At 43.7% G+C, this 13,970-nt stretch overlaps 1 protein-coding gene and 1 non-coding gene across 2 annotated transcripts in view; both read right to left on the reverse strand.

Moving 5' to 3' along the window:
• The window catches only part of NOP58 (NOP58 ribonucleoprotein), a 32,575-nt gene extending 26,758 nt beyond the window's left edge, over window positions 1-5,817 (reverse strand). The window contains exons 1-3 of the mRNA XM_067548889.1: window positions 5,656-5,817; window positions 3,016-3,092; window positions 621-673 (exon numbers count right to left, since the gene is read on the reverse strand). Of these exons, the coding sequence (XP_067404990.1) occupies window positions 621-673; window positions 3,016-3,092; window positions 5,656-5,700 (175 nt within the window). The 5' untranslated portion in view covers window positions 5,701-5,817. The remainder of the gene's footprint in view (window positions 1-620; window positions 674-3,015; window positions 3,093-5,655) is intronic.
• Window positions 312-400, reverse strand: LOC137154266 (small nucleolar RNA SNORD70). Its single transcript, XR_010920186.1, has one exon. It is a non-coding gene; the product is annotated as a small nucleolar RNA SNORD70 (small nucleolar RNA).
• Window positions 5,818-13,970: the final 8,153 nt, after the last annotated feature.

The raw sequence follows: 13,970 nt of genomic DNA on the forward strand, positions 1-13,970 counted from the left end.
ATTTGACATTTAGCTACTGATTTTACTGCTGTTATGGACACAGAAAAACACCCCATTCAAGAACAACAGTCAGGCCATTCATAAATAACTATTAGCCTATGTTCTTCCATCACTTCAGTTCTAATTATTCAGAGCCAGTTTTTGTGCTTAATTCCTAAGAATCACTCAAGTGGCAGGTTTTGCATATGCTTACATAAATTCCTGAATTATTTGACCTTCGAAAAGTAGGCTTTTATCTAATACAGAAACATATCCATAATACATCTCCACAAAGTGCAGCAAACAGCTCTAATGTGTTTATTATTGGCATTTTATCTGTTGTCTCAGTGGTAGTGACGAAACGTTGAATCAAATCATTAGAATTCAGTTCCAACAAGAATGCATCATTGACAACAGGGTACAGGGGAACAAACACAGCATAAAGGTGTTAAGGGTTTCTATTTACCACTGATTTGTGCACTCTCCTGGCAGTAAACACAGCAGCAAATAACTCAATTTCAATATTTTTTTTATCTAGTGTCCAAAGGCATGGTAGCTGCCCCACAAAACAAATATTATGCTCTCTTTTTGAAAATAACCCAGCTGTAAAGTTCAGAGTTAACTTTCTCATCTTTACTTACCAGCAAGTGCTTCTGTTGTGTCCTGAAACTTTTGAAAGTGTTTCAACTTCACTCTAGAGGAGAGAAATTTTATTTTTATATTCAAGTTTACAACAGAGTAGCCTCGTCCTTCCCTCTTCCTTTATGATGCATGGCATCCGTCTTAACTTCCCATCATAAATATGAAGTCTCTACTTCCCTCTAACATCACAGGAGGCTAAAGTCTGATTTTCAGATCTCCCAGCCTCCAAATGAAGGGACAGGAATGCCGAGTCTTAGATCGGAAGATCAGCTTTCATACTGCTGTTATTTCATCACCCAGGTCCCCCACGACCTTGCTAGAGCGCTCCAAGGAAGAAAGAAATCAGGATCTAATATTTTTAATGAAAAGATACAAGCAAAAATTGAAAAATACTTGAGGCCATCTTTTTGTTTTGCAGTTCACATTTAAACAGACACGAACCATTCAAATTTCAACACTGCTCCTTTGATTACTTAGTGAAAGCAAGGAATATACTGCCTCTACTGTAGCAGAGTACCAGCTCTACTACAGTTAAGATACATACTCCTTTCTGTTTCCAGATTGAATCTCCTAAGAGCTCCAAAATACAGTTACTTGGATTTCCTTTAAATCACTTTCATGGAGGCACAAGATAGACACATCCAAATTTGGGGTCATTTGACCAAGGGATTCCTGAGATACAGTCCCCCAAAACAAAATTTCTTAAAGTTAACAGTTTCTGTCTTTTCCTCCCCGTTTTCTTTTTGCATGGCACCCTTAGGGAAACAAAATTGAAATTAGAATTTGAAAAAGTTTGGCTCTATAGAGAGGCACATTTTTAACACTCACAAGCCAAATGGATTACACTGCAGATGTGCAAACAATGCCCAAGAGGTTTGCTAGGTAGCCATGACGCAAGAACTGTATGGCTCAAGGGAACATGTTATGGCCATCAAACCTGAGCTAAACCCTGGCACCGTACATTTTAATTTGGCCCTGATGAAAACTGGGGGGGAAGCAGGCACATTGCTACAATCTGGGCTGTTTGGGGTTTTTTTTATTTGGGGGGAAACAGTATAGCAGAAAATTCAGAAGGGACTCAAACTATTTGAAAAGAAATAAATTACACATGCAAATGTTCATTTGGAGAGGATATATGGGAGTGAGGGGCCTGGGACTGAAGGAAGGGGAGGGAATAAATGGGGATGGGTGGCAGAGCAATTGGAGAGGAATATGGGGCAAGAACACAAGTTGGCCCCACATTTCCCCCTCCATGTGTGCACCATGATCTGGGGTGTCCAACTCCTCCCTGCCCCTCCATGTAAACGAGCATCTGGGGAAGCTCTGCCCTTCTGAGTGAGAGGCTGAGAACAGCTGGGAGCATGCACCAAGAATACTTTTGAGACTGAACAGTAAGGAGTGGAGAACAGGCATGCTAAACACGGATCACAGGCTCTCAAGCACTGGCACTGGGGAAGGGGGATGAGACCACCCACAGAGATCCATGTGTATACTGGAAGGACTTTCTATTGTCCATCAATTTAGCAGGTCCAAGAAGCTTATGGACAGTTCCCAGCTACATCAGCTGTGACCCCTCCCCAAGACCAACTTCCTCCTCCTTGTGTAATCTTCCCCTCTTATCTATAAAGATGCACTTAAGAAGCCATTGCAACCCAGAACAATTTCCAGGCCTAGATTTTTGACTTTAGTCCAGTTCTGATTAATCTGTGTCAGAAAAAGCTGTATTATCTGTAACAGAAGCAAGGTCTCAGATAAAGCTACCCTCTCTTAACTTGCTAAATTGCACTACACTCATCTCCAAAAGCAGCTCAAGGTTTATGCTGCAAGGCTGAGTGAGACCAGTGTCTTTTTAGGAACACAGGAACAGTATAACTGGATCAGACCAAAGTTCATTTAGGCCAGTATCCTGTCTGACAGTGGTCAGTACCAGACATTTCAGAGGAAGGTGTAAGAACCCTGCAGTAGGATTCTCTCCCACAGCCACACCCACCCAGATTAGATTTCAGCCTGGTCCGAAACTGGCTTAACCCCTGAAGCACTGAATTTAATACACCTTCCAAAAGTTCTCAAACTCTGGATACTTTTTATATCCATATAAATGTCCAATCCCTCTTAGAACATCTTGTTTTTGGCTTCAATGACTTCATGTGACAATAAGTTTCACAGTTTAATTACACTGTGGGGAAAAAGTATTTCCTTTTATCAGTTCTCATTTTTTAATTTCACTGGATTTCCCCTTATTCTTGGGTCAAAACATTCTTCTAATATTTAAAACGGTGAAGTATACTGAAATAAAAACAAAGCAAGGCCTTGCTCCTTAATCTCAGATGTGCACAACTGAACATGCAGTTATCTTACAAAGCCAGGTTGACACCCCCTCATGAAACTGCTTACATTTTATTTGCTTTTTCAGGAGTTTCAAATTCTCTCCATAAACTGTCAACTTCCTGAAGCTTCTTCTCATCCAGGATCTGCGGATAAAAAACTGAATTAAATCCGTTTTTAAAGATGTTTGGGATCACTGTTCAGTGTAGAAACCTAGTCATCGCTTTTTATGGTGTATCCTGTCTGAAAGCTGATGTTATTTGAGTCAATGGGCTAGCCCTTAGCCTTCCTGTCCATCTGTGACCACTATATCATTTTCTCTCCGATTCTGACCCCACCATATTTGACCATGTTAACAGCATTTTATTTTCAGCAGGAATGCATAGTTACTGTATTGATTTACACCCCAAATAAAGGCAGGCCCTCTCTGGACATCTGCATTACATCTCTCTTTTCAAAAACCAGGCTCACCAGCATGTCTCATGCTTTGTGAACACACCAGCAGGTCAGGGACACTATCACCAATGGGAAAATCCAAAACAAGTCGCTTTCATAAAGAGCCTCAGTTCACTTGAGGAAGAAATTGGCCACTTCTAAACACAGGGTTCACTCCCTTCGCAGCCACAATGTATCCGTACCAACACGGCCTTAAGAGTGAATTTTAAAGACATTACACGTGGCTAAGACTGATATTTCAGCTTTCTGTCTAAAAAGAAAATCCACTTCTACCCCCTTAACGATGAGATCACAGTTATTACACTCCATAATATCTGTGCATTCACTTAATCTGCAGTGTCCTTAGGCTTGGTCTACACTATAGAGTTAGCTAGACATAAGCCTTACATTGACCTAACGCTAAGTGTTGCTGCCACCAATGTAAATCGCCCACTACAACAACCTAATAACTCCACCTCTACAAAAGACATAGCACTTAAGTTGATGAAGTAAGGGCGACACAATGTCCACACAGACATTCCACTACTTACATCACCTGTTGGCTGTCAGCCCTGCACCAGGCTCAAAGTTGGAGCCCCCCAGGCTGACAGTGCACCGGTGTCAACACTGGGACCTTGGTGGGAGTATTCACATATTTTTGATTGATCAGAAAAACAGAATGAATGCCTTTTCTAGGATCTGAAACTGTATTTTCATAGTCATTTTTCATTGACCCCTTAGACCTAGTCTACAGATCTCCAGGGGTCCATTGATCACAGGTTGAAAACCTCTGATTTAAACAAAGCCCTGGACCTGTGGAGTTTGGGATTTCTATATAATCTTACAGGTTCTAGCAGCAATGGCACAATAAGGAATATCTAGAGAAGGAAGCACCAGCTACGTAGAGGAAACAGGTAAAATCAGCTAAGAAGTTCCACTTTAGACTAGCACTGCGTTGACCTGGGCCCCTGCACACTGCCACAATACAAATATCAAAATAATTAAACAGTTCAGCAGCAGAGGACATCAACCTATCTATGCCTACGTAAAGATTGGTTTGTGTGTGTTCAGCGAAAGATGTGGGAACTGAATCTTTGCTTTTCAAGTATAAGGGATGAATTCTCCCAATTTTAGCAACCATCTAAATACACACGTACACCACTCAAATCAAGCCTTTTACATAAACAATAGCAGACAAACTTAAATTCAACATACTTTGCAAATGCAATATTTAAAATATATTAATAACATTGTTAAGTTTGTCTCAGTTCTTTCATTTAGGAACTACAGGCAAAATATAATACGTCAAATGTGAAAAGTCTCACAAACAGATGCAATGTGAGCATTTTTAGAGAGAAATAATGGACTAGTTAGCAGTACACAACACAATTTTTGATAATAGTTATCACTGTGGCAGAATTCTGAAAGCTTTTATTTTGTTCCAAAACTGGTGGTTAAAATTAATAACTACAAGACTAGCTTGCTCTTCGTGAACACGAAGTCAATCTTTGATACTACAAGAGATCACAATGAAATGCTGTAACTATGGCCAGTGACATTTACAATTACACTTAGTCAAATAGAATAAATCAAACCTCATATTTCAGGATAGAAATTGACCTCTGCAGGGCTAGGAAGGAATTTATCCTTGCACCACACTGCATGATTGCCTATGTCCGTTTTTTTTAACCCCACCAGCAGCCTCCAGCAATGGCCACTGCCACAGACACGTGTCTGACCTTAGATGAACTAGTGGGATCCAATACGGCAAACCCTACTCTCCAAGGAGCCACACGATATTGACAACCAGATTTCGTTGGGGCAGATAGCGGGCGTAAATCCTCCCTCCCTCCCTTTCCTGTGTGCTCACCTGCTCCCCAGCCCCGAGCCCAGCCGTCTGCACAACATACCTGGGGCAAGCCAGAGAGATGAAACTATCCGCACTAGAGCCAGACCAACTCCTCTCACAGACCTCGCTGCCCCGCTCGGCATCTGAGCTAGGTTCGGGGCGCCGGACCCAGTTTATGACCCAGACGCCTGCGGGCCCGACCAGGACGGGGGGCTCTCGCCGCAGCCACGTGGGCTGGACCCGCTACCCGGGCACGGAGAACACCCCTTTTCCGCTGGCCGGCAACCGGGCGGCACCTCTACTATTGCTTCCCGCTGCAGAGGGGGCCGCGGCCGCCCCATGCCCGTGCGCGAGCCCGCCCCGCTCCGCCCGGGGAACGGCGAGACCAGGCGGCGGCGCGCGGCCTACCCCGGTCCCCGCCTCACCTTGAAAACGGCGTAGCCGGCCGCGGTCTCGAACAGCACCAGCATGGCGCGCGGCGGGCCGGGTAAGGATTAGACAGAGTCAGTCACGGCCGCGGCCAACAGCAGGACTCGGGACACGGTCGGTCAGCCACGTGGGAGAAGGAAAACCGCACGCAACGCGCACGGCTGAGGAGAACCGGAAGTGAGGAGAGGCGGAAATTGCTGAACTGGCGGATGGCGGTAGGTCCAGCCTGAACCAGGGGGCGGGGCTCAGCGGATGACGGGGCGAAGCTCTGAGTGGGGGACGTGGGAGGCGGGGTTTAGCGGATGACGGGGCGGGGCTGTGAGTGGGGGACGTGGGAGGCGGGGCTTAGCGGATGACGGGGCGGGGCTGTGAGTGGGGGACGTGGGAAGCGGGGCTTAGCGGATGACGGGACGAAGATCTGAGTAGGGGACCCGGGAGGCGGGGCTCAGCGGATGACGGGGCGGGGCTGTGAGAAGGGGACGCGGGAGGCGGGGCTCAGCAGATCAGGGGGTAGCACTGTATGGGCTGGAGGGGTTCAGCGCCTTTCGGGCTGTGAGAGTGGGATGTGGGGGCGGGGCTCAGTGGATGACGCTGGGGGTGGGGTTAGTCTCTGGCCTGGGACTGGCTTGCTCACTGGTGAGAAGACTTGGGAGGAGGCCATGATAACATCTGTTAGGGATGGTCTAGATATTACTTAGTTCTACCTTGAGTGGAGGGGATGGGACTAGATTACCTCTGAAGTTCCCTTCCAGTCCTACACGTCTGTGATTCTATAAACCCATGGCACTGTTTTGGAGGGGCACATCTATGATCCTACAGTGCTCCTCTCCCCTCCCCTCCCCTCCCCCCCGGCTGTGTGGTCATTTCTGCAGGCTACTGTGTATTTTATCAGGGTTGTTTGACCTCCACCCCTCAGAGTATCCTGGTGGTCAATAAACTGTGGGATGTACCTGCAGCTCAGTTCACAGTGTAGAAGCTGTTTCTGCTCAGAGTTGCTGAATTGTTTGGATTTCAAGCTGGTGAGACAATCCAACTTTATGTTTTCACCCCTGCAGGTAGACCTGTCTTGGACTCTTGGCTTGTCAAGTTCACAGAAAATGCACTCTGATACCTTCATTTTTTTTAAGGTGGAGGAATGGATCTGTTCTATACACAATGCTTTTCAGTAGTCCCCCTATTTTGACTGCTTATATCAGACACTTAGGCAATGCTCCAATGGAAATGGAAGTGCCATCCCAAAATACAATCAGCCCAAAGTTTATTCTGCCTGTTCTCACTTCCAACTGCTTTCCTCTTTCAAATCTTTCCCGTCTCTGTCCCCTGGCTCCCTCTCTCACTTCTTTCTTTAGCCCAAGCCAGTATACTCTGCAGCTGTCTGTGCTCTGGTGTACGACTGTTGGCTTCTTCCAATCTGCCTCTATCTTGGTAGGCTACCAGGATCTTCATCTGTTAGTCAAAATGTTCCCTGATTCATTTTACCTGATTACTGGATCTGTCACTGTGTAAATTGACTGAGACTGATACCCACTAAGGTGCAACCAAACAGCTTTTATTTTGGGACGTGTCAGAAACACGATTCCCACTTAACACAGATATAACAGTACTTGAATAAACACTGGTGTCAAGACAGGATGGGGGAGTGAACCCCAGGCCCAATACCTTAGAACACAGCCCCTTTGGTCCCCTCAATCTGCGACAGTAATTACAGTTTCTTTTCTCTCCCTCCTAGGGAGTGCTGATCATGATCTCCTTCGCTGGAACTGGGTCTCTCCAGGTAAGTCTGCTTCTCGTCCTATCCCCGTCTGCTTCTCCTCCTTGCTTCATCGCCGTGCAAAATACCTGTACCTAGCCACGCTACCACTCAGACGGGCAGCCCCTTGCCCTGGCATTCACGTCCTTAAATAACTTGCCAGGGGCTGATCTTAGCCAATCCACTGCTGGGATTTTCCCGCTTTGCTCGGGCTTTGCACACGGCTCTGATTCTTATGTTTCCTGCCTTTCACTGTCACCGGGCAGACTTCACCTGCTGACAGCCTGTCAAGTGTTAGCATCCTGCCTGTCTGAGGCCAATTCCAAAATGGATTCTAAATCCAAGATGGAGTTTCTTATTTATCCTATTTACAACTGAAAGAAGGGCATATAAACATAACTATTATTTCCACATAACACATCCAGCTAGTCTGGCCTCAGTGTCTTTTGCCCATGTTGGAAAATGGCTCCCCAGCACAAGCACTTCAGTAGGCTCAAGCTATCTGGTGCCGGAAGTATTGAATCTGAACTGGTTTGGCTGAACTGGGAGGTTAATATGCGGGGGAAAGGAATCCAAAAGAGCTGGCTGTATTTTAAAGAAACCTTATTGAGGGTGCAGGAGCAAACCATCCCGATGTGCAGAAAGAATAGCAAATATGGTAGGTGTCCAGCTTGGCTTAACAAAGAAGTCTTTGACGAACTTAAACACAAAAAAGAAGCTTATAAGAAGTGGAAGCTTGGTCAGATGACTAGGGAGGATTATAAAAATACTGCTTGAACATGCAGGAATGAAATCAGGAAGGCCAAAGCGCAATTGGAGTTGCAGCTAGCAAGGGACGTGAAGGGGAACAAGAAGGGTTTCTACAAGTATGTTGCCAACAAGAGGAAGATTAGGGAAAGTGTGGGCCCCTTAGAGGATGAGGGAGGCAACCTAGTGACAGAGGATGTGGAGAAAGCTGAGATACTCAATGCCTTTTTTGCCTCTGTCTTCACAGACAAGATCAGCTCCCAGACTGCTTCACTGGGTGGCACAGAATGGGAAGGAGGCGAACATCCTGCAGTGCTGAAGAAACAGGTCCAAGACTATTTAGAAGGATTGGACATACACAAGTCCATGGGGCTGGATGCAATGCACCCGAGGGTGCTGAGGGAGTTGGCTGAGGTGATTTCAGAGCCATTGGCTATTATCTTTGAAAGCTCGTGGCAACAGGGAGAGGTCCTTGAGGACTGGAAAAAAGCAAATATAGTGCCCATCTTCAAAAAAGGGAGGAAAGAAGATCCAGGGAACTACAGACTGGTCAGCCTCACTTCAATCCCTGGAAAAATCATGGAGCAGATCCTTAAGGAATCCATTTTAAGGCACTTGGAAGAGAGGAAGGTGATCAGGAACAGTAAACACGGATTCACCAAGGGAAAGTCATGCCTGACCAACCTGATTGCTTTCTATGATGAGGTGACTGGCTCTGTGGATGTAGGGAAGGTGGTGGATGTGATATACCTTGACTTTAGCAAAGCTTTTGATACTGTCTCACACAGTATTCTTATCAGCAAGTTAAAGAAGTATGGGTTGGTTGGATGAATGGACCATAAAATGGATAGAGAACTGGCTAGAGCATAGGGCTCAACGAGTAGTGATCAAGGGCTCCATGCCTAGCTGGTAACCAGTCACAAGCGGAGTGCCCCAGGGGTCGGTCCTGGGGCCGGTTTTGTTCAACATCTTCATTAATGATCTGGAAGATGGGGTAGATTGCACCCTCAGCAAGTTTGCGGATGACACTAAGCTGGGGGGAGTCGCAGATACCCTGGAAGGTAGGGATAGGATGCAGAAGGACTGAAACAAACTGGAGGATTGGGCCAAAAGAAATCTAATGAGGTTCAACAAAGAAAAGTGCAGAGTCCTCCACTTAGGAAGGAAGAATCCCATGCACAGCTATAGACTGGGGACCGACGAGCTAGGCAGCAGTTCTGCAGAAAAGGACCTGGGGATAACAGTGGATAAAAAGCTGGATATGAGTCAGCAGTGTGCCCTGGTTGTCAAGAAGGCTAATAGCATATTGGGCTGCATTAGGAGGAGCATTGCCAGCAGGTTGCGGGAAGTGATTATTCCCCTCTATTCGGCATTGGTAAGGCCGCATTTAGAGTATTGTGTCCAGTTTTGGGCCCCCCACTACAAAAAGGATGTAGACAAGTTGGAGAGAGTACAGCGGAGGGCAACAAAAATGATTAGGGGGCTGGAGCACAGGACTTATGAGGAGAGGCTAAGGAAACTGGGCTTGTTTAGTCTGCAAAAGAGAAGAACGAGGGGGATTTGATAGCAGCCTTTAACTACCTGAAATGGGGGTTCCAGGGAGGATGGGGCTAGGCTGTTCTTGGTGGTGGCAGATGACAGAACAAGGAGCAATGGTCTCAAGTTGCAGTTGGGGAGGTCCAGGTTGGACATTAGGAAAAAGTTTTTCACTAGGAGGGTGGTGAAGCACTGGAATGGGTTACCTAGGTAGGTGGTGGAATCTCCATCTTTAGAGGTTTTTAAGCTGAGGCTTGACAAAGCCCTGGCTGGGATGATATAGCTGAGGTTGGTCCTGCTTTGAGCAGGGGGTTGGACTAGATGACCTCCTGAGGTCCCTTCCAACTCTAATATTCTATGGTTCTATGATACTGGCCTCCTTCTTCCACACGGCTGGAATGGGGGGCCTTTCTGTCCATTCATGTACTACCTGGAATTCATCATGAAAGCAAGGAAACTCCTTACGGAGAACAGAAAGGCCATTAGCACCTGCCGAAGTGCTGATAGGACATACTGGCTATTCTGTCTCAAGTTGAACTCTGCACTTTAGGCCATTGTAGGATGGTTTTAAGATAAATATGTTAAGGTTAGTTAAGCGTGGCTAAGAAAATATATGTTTCTTGTAGCTTGTGTAGACTGTAGGTGGTCAAGCAAATATAACAAGCCCTTGAGAATAATAGGTTAAAAAGTTGGGAAGTGACAGCCAGCAAGACAAGTTTTGGGGAAGATGCTGAGCTTCGAATATGGCTAATATAAAAAGGAAGTTTCTGGAAAAGGGGGTTCTAAACTATAAGAAATTATTACAGACTGGTTCTAACAGGCAAAGAGAAGTTGTCTTCTGGTGTAATAAATGTATAGTAACCTCTAACATACCAATGTTATTTTAAAATATGGGCTTGTTTAAGGAGGTGCACCTAGCTTTAAAAGATCCATAAATTTAAGATAATTTGAAAGAAAGAACCTCACTGTCATATCTTGTTTTAGCCAAGGCCGAGAAAAAGTCATCTCCAAACTAGCCAAAACCTGGTTTTTATAAAGTTCAATATAACATCACTTGTTTCATAGAATATTAGAGTTGGAAGGGACCTCAGGAGGTCATCTAGTCCAACCCCCTGCTCAAGGCAGGACTAACCTCAGCTAAATCATCCCAGTCAGGACTTTGTCAAGCTGCAGCTTAAAAACCTCTAAAGATGGAGAGTCCACTACCTCCCTAGGTAACCCATTCCAGTGCTTCACCATCCTTCTAATGAAAAACTTTTTCCTAATATCCAACCTGGACCTCCCCCACTGCAACTTGAGACCATTGCTCCTTGTTCTGTCATCTACCACCATTGAAAACAGCCTAGCTCCATCCTCCCTGGAACCCCCATTTCAGGTAGTTAAAGGCTGTTATCAAATCCCCCCTCATTCTTCTCTTTTGCAGACTAAACAAGCCTAGTTCCCTCAGCCTCTCCTCATAAGCGTTGCGCTCCAGCCCCCTAATCATTTTTGTTGCCCTCCTCTAGACTCTCTCCAAGTTGTCCACATCCTTTTTGTAGTGGGGGTCCCAAAACTGGACACAATACTGCAAATGTGGCCTCTCCAATGCTGAGTAGAGGGGAATAATCACTTCCCTTGATCTGTTGGCAATGCTCCTACTAATGCAGCCCAATATGCTATTAGCCTTCTTGGCAACCAGGGCACACTGCTGACTCATATCCAGCTTCTTATCCACTGTAACCCCCAGGTCCTTTTCTGCAGAACTGCTGCCTAGTTCATTGGTCCCCAATCTGTAGCTGTGCATGGAATCCTTCCATCCACTGTGCAAAAGAACCAGGCTTGCTCGGAGTACAGTAGAATCTCAGAGTTACAAACACTTCAGAAATGGAGGTTGTTCATAACTCTGAAATGTTCATAATGCTGAACAAAATGTTATGATGATCTTTCAAAAGTTTACAACTGAACATTGACTTAATACAGCTTTGAAACTTTACTATGCAGTAGAAAAATGCTGCTTTTAACCATCTTAATTTAAATGAAACAAGCACAGAAACATCTGACGAAGTGGGTTACAACCCACGAAAGCTCTTGCCTACAGAAATTAAATTTGTTAGTCTTTAAAGTGCTACAGAACTTTTGTTGTTTTTGCTGTATACAGACTAACACGACTACCCCTCTGGAAGCACAGAAACAGTTTACTTTTAAAATCTTTGTTTAAACTTTCCCTTTATTTTTAGTAGTTTAGGTTTAACACAGTACTGTACTGTATTTGCTTTTTTGTTGTTGTTTTGGTCTCTGCTGTTGCCTTATTGCGTACTTCCAGTTCCAAATGAGGTGTGTGGTTGACTGATTAGTTCGTAACTCTGAGGTTCTACTGTATTTTTCAGATCCTTTTTGATACGTTGGAGCAAGCCAGGAGAAGAGGGTTATCTCTTGGACTCATTCTTTCATGAGTATTCTGATCAAACACTTATGAATGTTTGTTACTGTTTGGGTTTAGTAACTACTTATTATTTAGGCTTTTAGACATGTTTAGAGCAACCATTTTGTCTTTGGATTTAATAAAGGAATTAATGGTTATATTCATGTCTGGTTATATCCTATATTTCTAATATCTATAACAATAATGCCAACAGCCATATAACTACGTTATATAGCACTTTTCATGCAGAAGGATCACACAGTGCTTTGTAAACTTTACCAATAGATTTATAAACTTATATACAGGAATTTTTTTCACGCAGCACTGAAGTGGAACCATATATAGGATGGAATGCAGCAACTGCTTAACATTGCATAGCAACATTACATAACAGTTTAAAAAGTCCATGAAGAAGGAGATTAAACCTAAACTGCAGTTGATGTCAGTGGGAGTTGTATGCATATCTCAAATGCCATAGATGGCTCTAATTAGAGAAATTTTATATTGAAAAATATTTGTGTTTTTCTGTTACAAATGACCAGGAGATAAAGTCCAAAAATTGCACAGTGTGCTGATCAGTGAAAAAGAAGTACAGAATAAAGCTAGTGGACAATAATTTATTTATATCAGATACTTTTCATTTATTTCCTCTGGATATCTAGGAGACTTGGTGATACCTTTTCCTTTGGGTCTTGCTGTCTAACTAAGGGCCTCTGAATACATTTTCATTAAAGACAATGAGACTACTCACATGCATAGATGTTTGCAGGGCTTTTATGAAATGTTTATCATCATGGTATCTTGGCTGTAGCTGAGAGCCACAGAAATAATCTGAGATAATTATTGTCATCAGAAGGTATGTAACAGTTTCAGTGTTGTTTTGTTTTGAACTGTGCAGAGAAAAGTTGTTCTTAAGTCTTTTACCAATTGCTCCTATGATGCAATAGTTATAAATGTTTGAGTAACTTCTTACTAAATATTCTACTTACAAATATTCAAATCACTGTCCTGAATGTTATGGTTTATTAATATATTGTTCATGGCAACAGTATGCTGTTTTTGTGCAGTAGTGTTGTTAGGTATTATTTGATAGATTTCCATGTCCTCCTGAGTTGAATTCTTTGTTTATTTTCCATGACTTAGTAGGTTACTGAACGCAGATTTGCTTTTCTTGCGCTAAAGGAAGACAATCCAAATGAATTTACTCTGCAGTTGTGCACTTATAGTGCGTTTCAAGCTCATATGGACAAGAAACTGCCTTGCTTTGGAGAGATTATGTATACAGCCTGGATATTATATGTGTGCACTCTGTAATTTTTTCTTGACTGCAATGTGTTATATTTTACAAAATAAAGTTTCAGGAAGGCTTTGTCTTTTCTTTTGGGTTTTGGGAAATATTTTTTCTGACGGCTGTCACAGATCATAGACCACATTTGTTCCTTTTCCCAAGAAACAAAATTAAAATAGAAATATAATGTGTTAATTAATTTAGAAATGCATCTATACTGGAACATTCTGCCCCTGTTCCTGGAACTCAGAAAGTTTGAATTCTGACCCTGGTCTATGCATTGAGCATATCACTACAATGAGTTAATTAGAACACTGAATCCAAACATCATCACATTTTCATGAGATTCAGCTCTGAGTGCAGATCCAAACAGCACAAGCTCGGGACAGGTTCTCCTCTTGCTTCTCCTAATATAATTCCACAGACTTCATTAAAATTATTCCTGATTTACACAGTGTCGTGTCTACACATAGATTTTGTACTGGTATAATATTTAGATGAAGAACATGATTTTTCTACCAAAAGAGTTAAATCAATACAACTCTCTGTGGATACAAGTATACTAGTATAAAGATGCCTTATATTGGTA

This window comes from Emydura macquarii, unplaced genomic scaffold (genome assembly GCF_026122565.2).
Source record: "Emydura macquarii macquarii isolate MOO-44397 ecotype Brisbane River unplaced genomic scaffold, CSIRO-AGI_Emac_v2 contig_1253, whole genome shotgun sequence".
In the NCBI taxonomy this organism is placed as follows: Eukaryota; Metazoa; Chordata; order Testudines; family Chelidae; genus Emydura; species Emydura macquarii.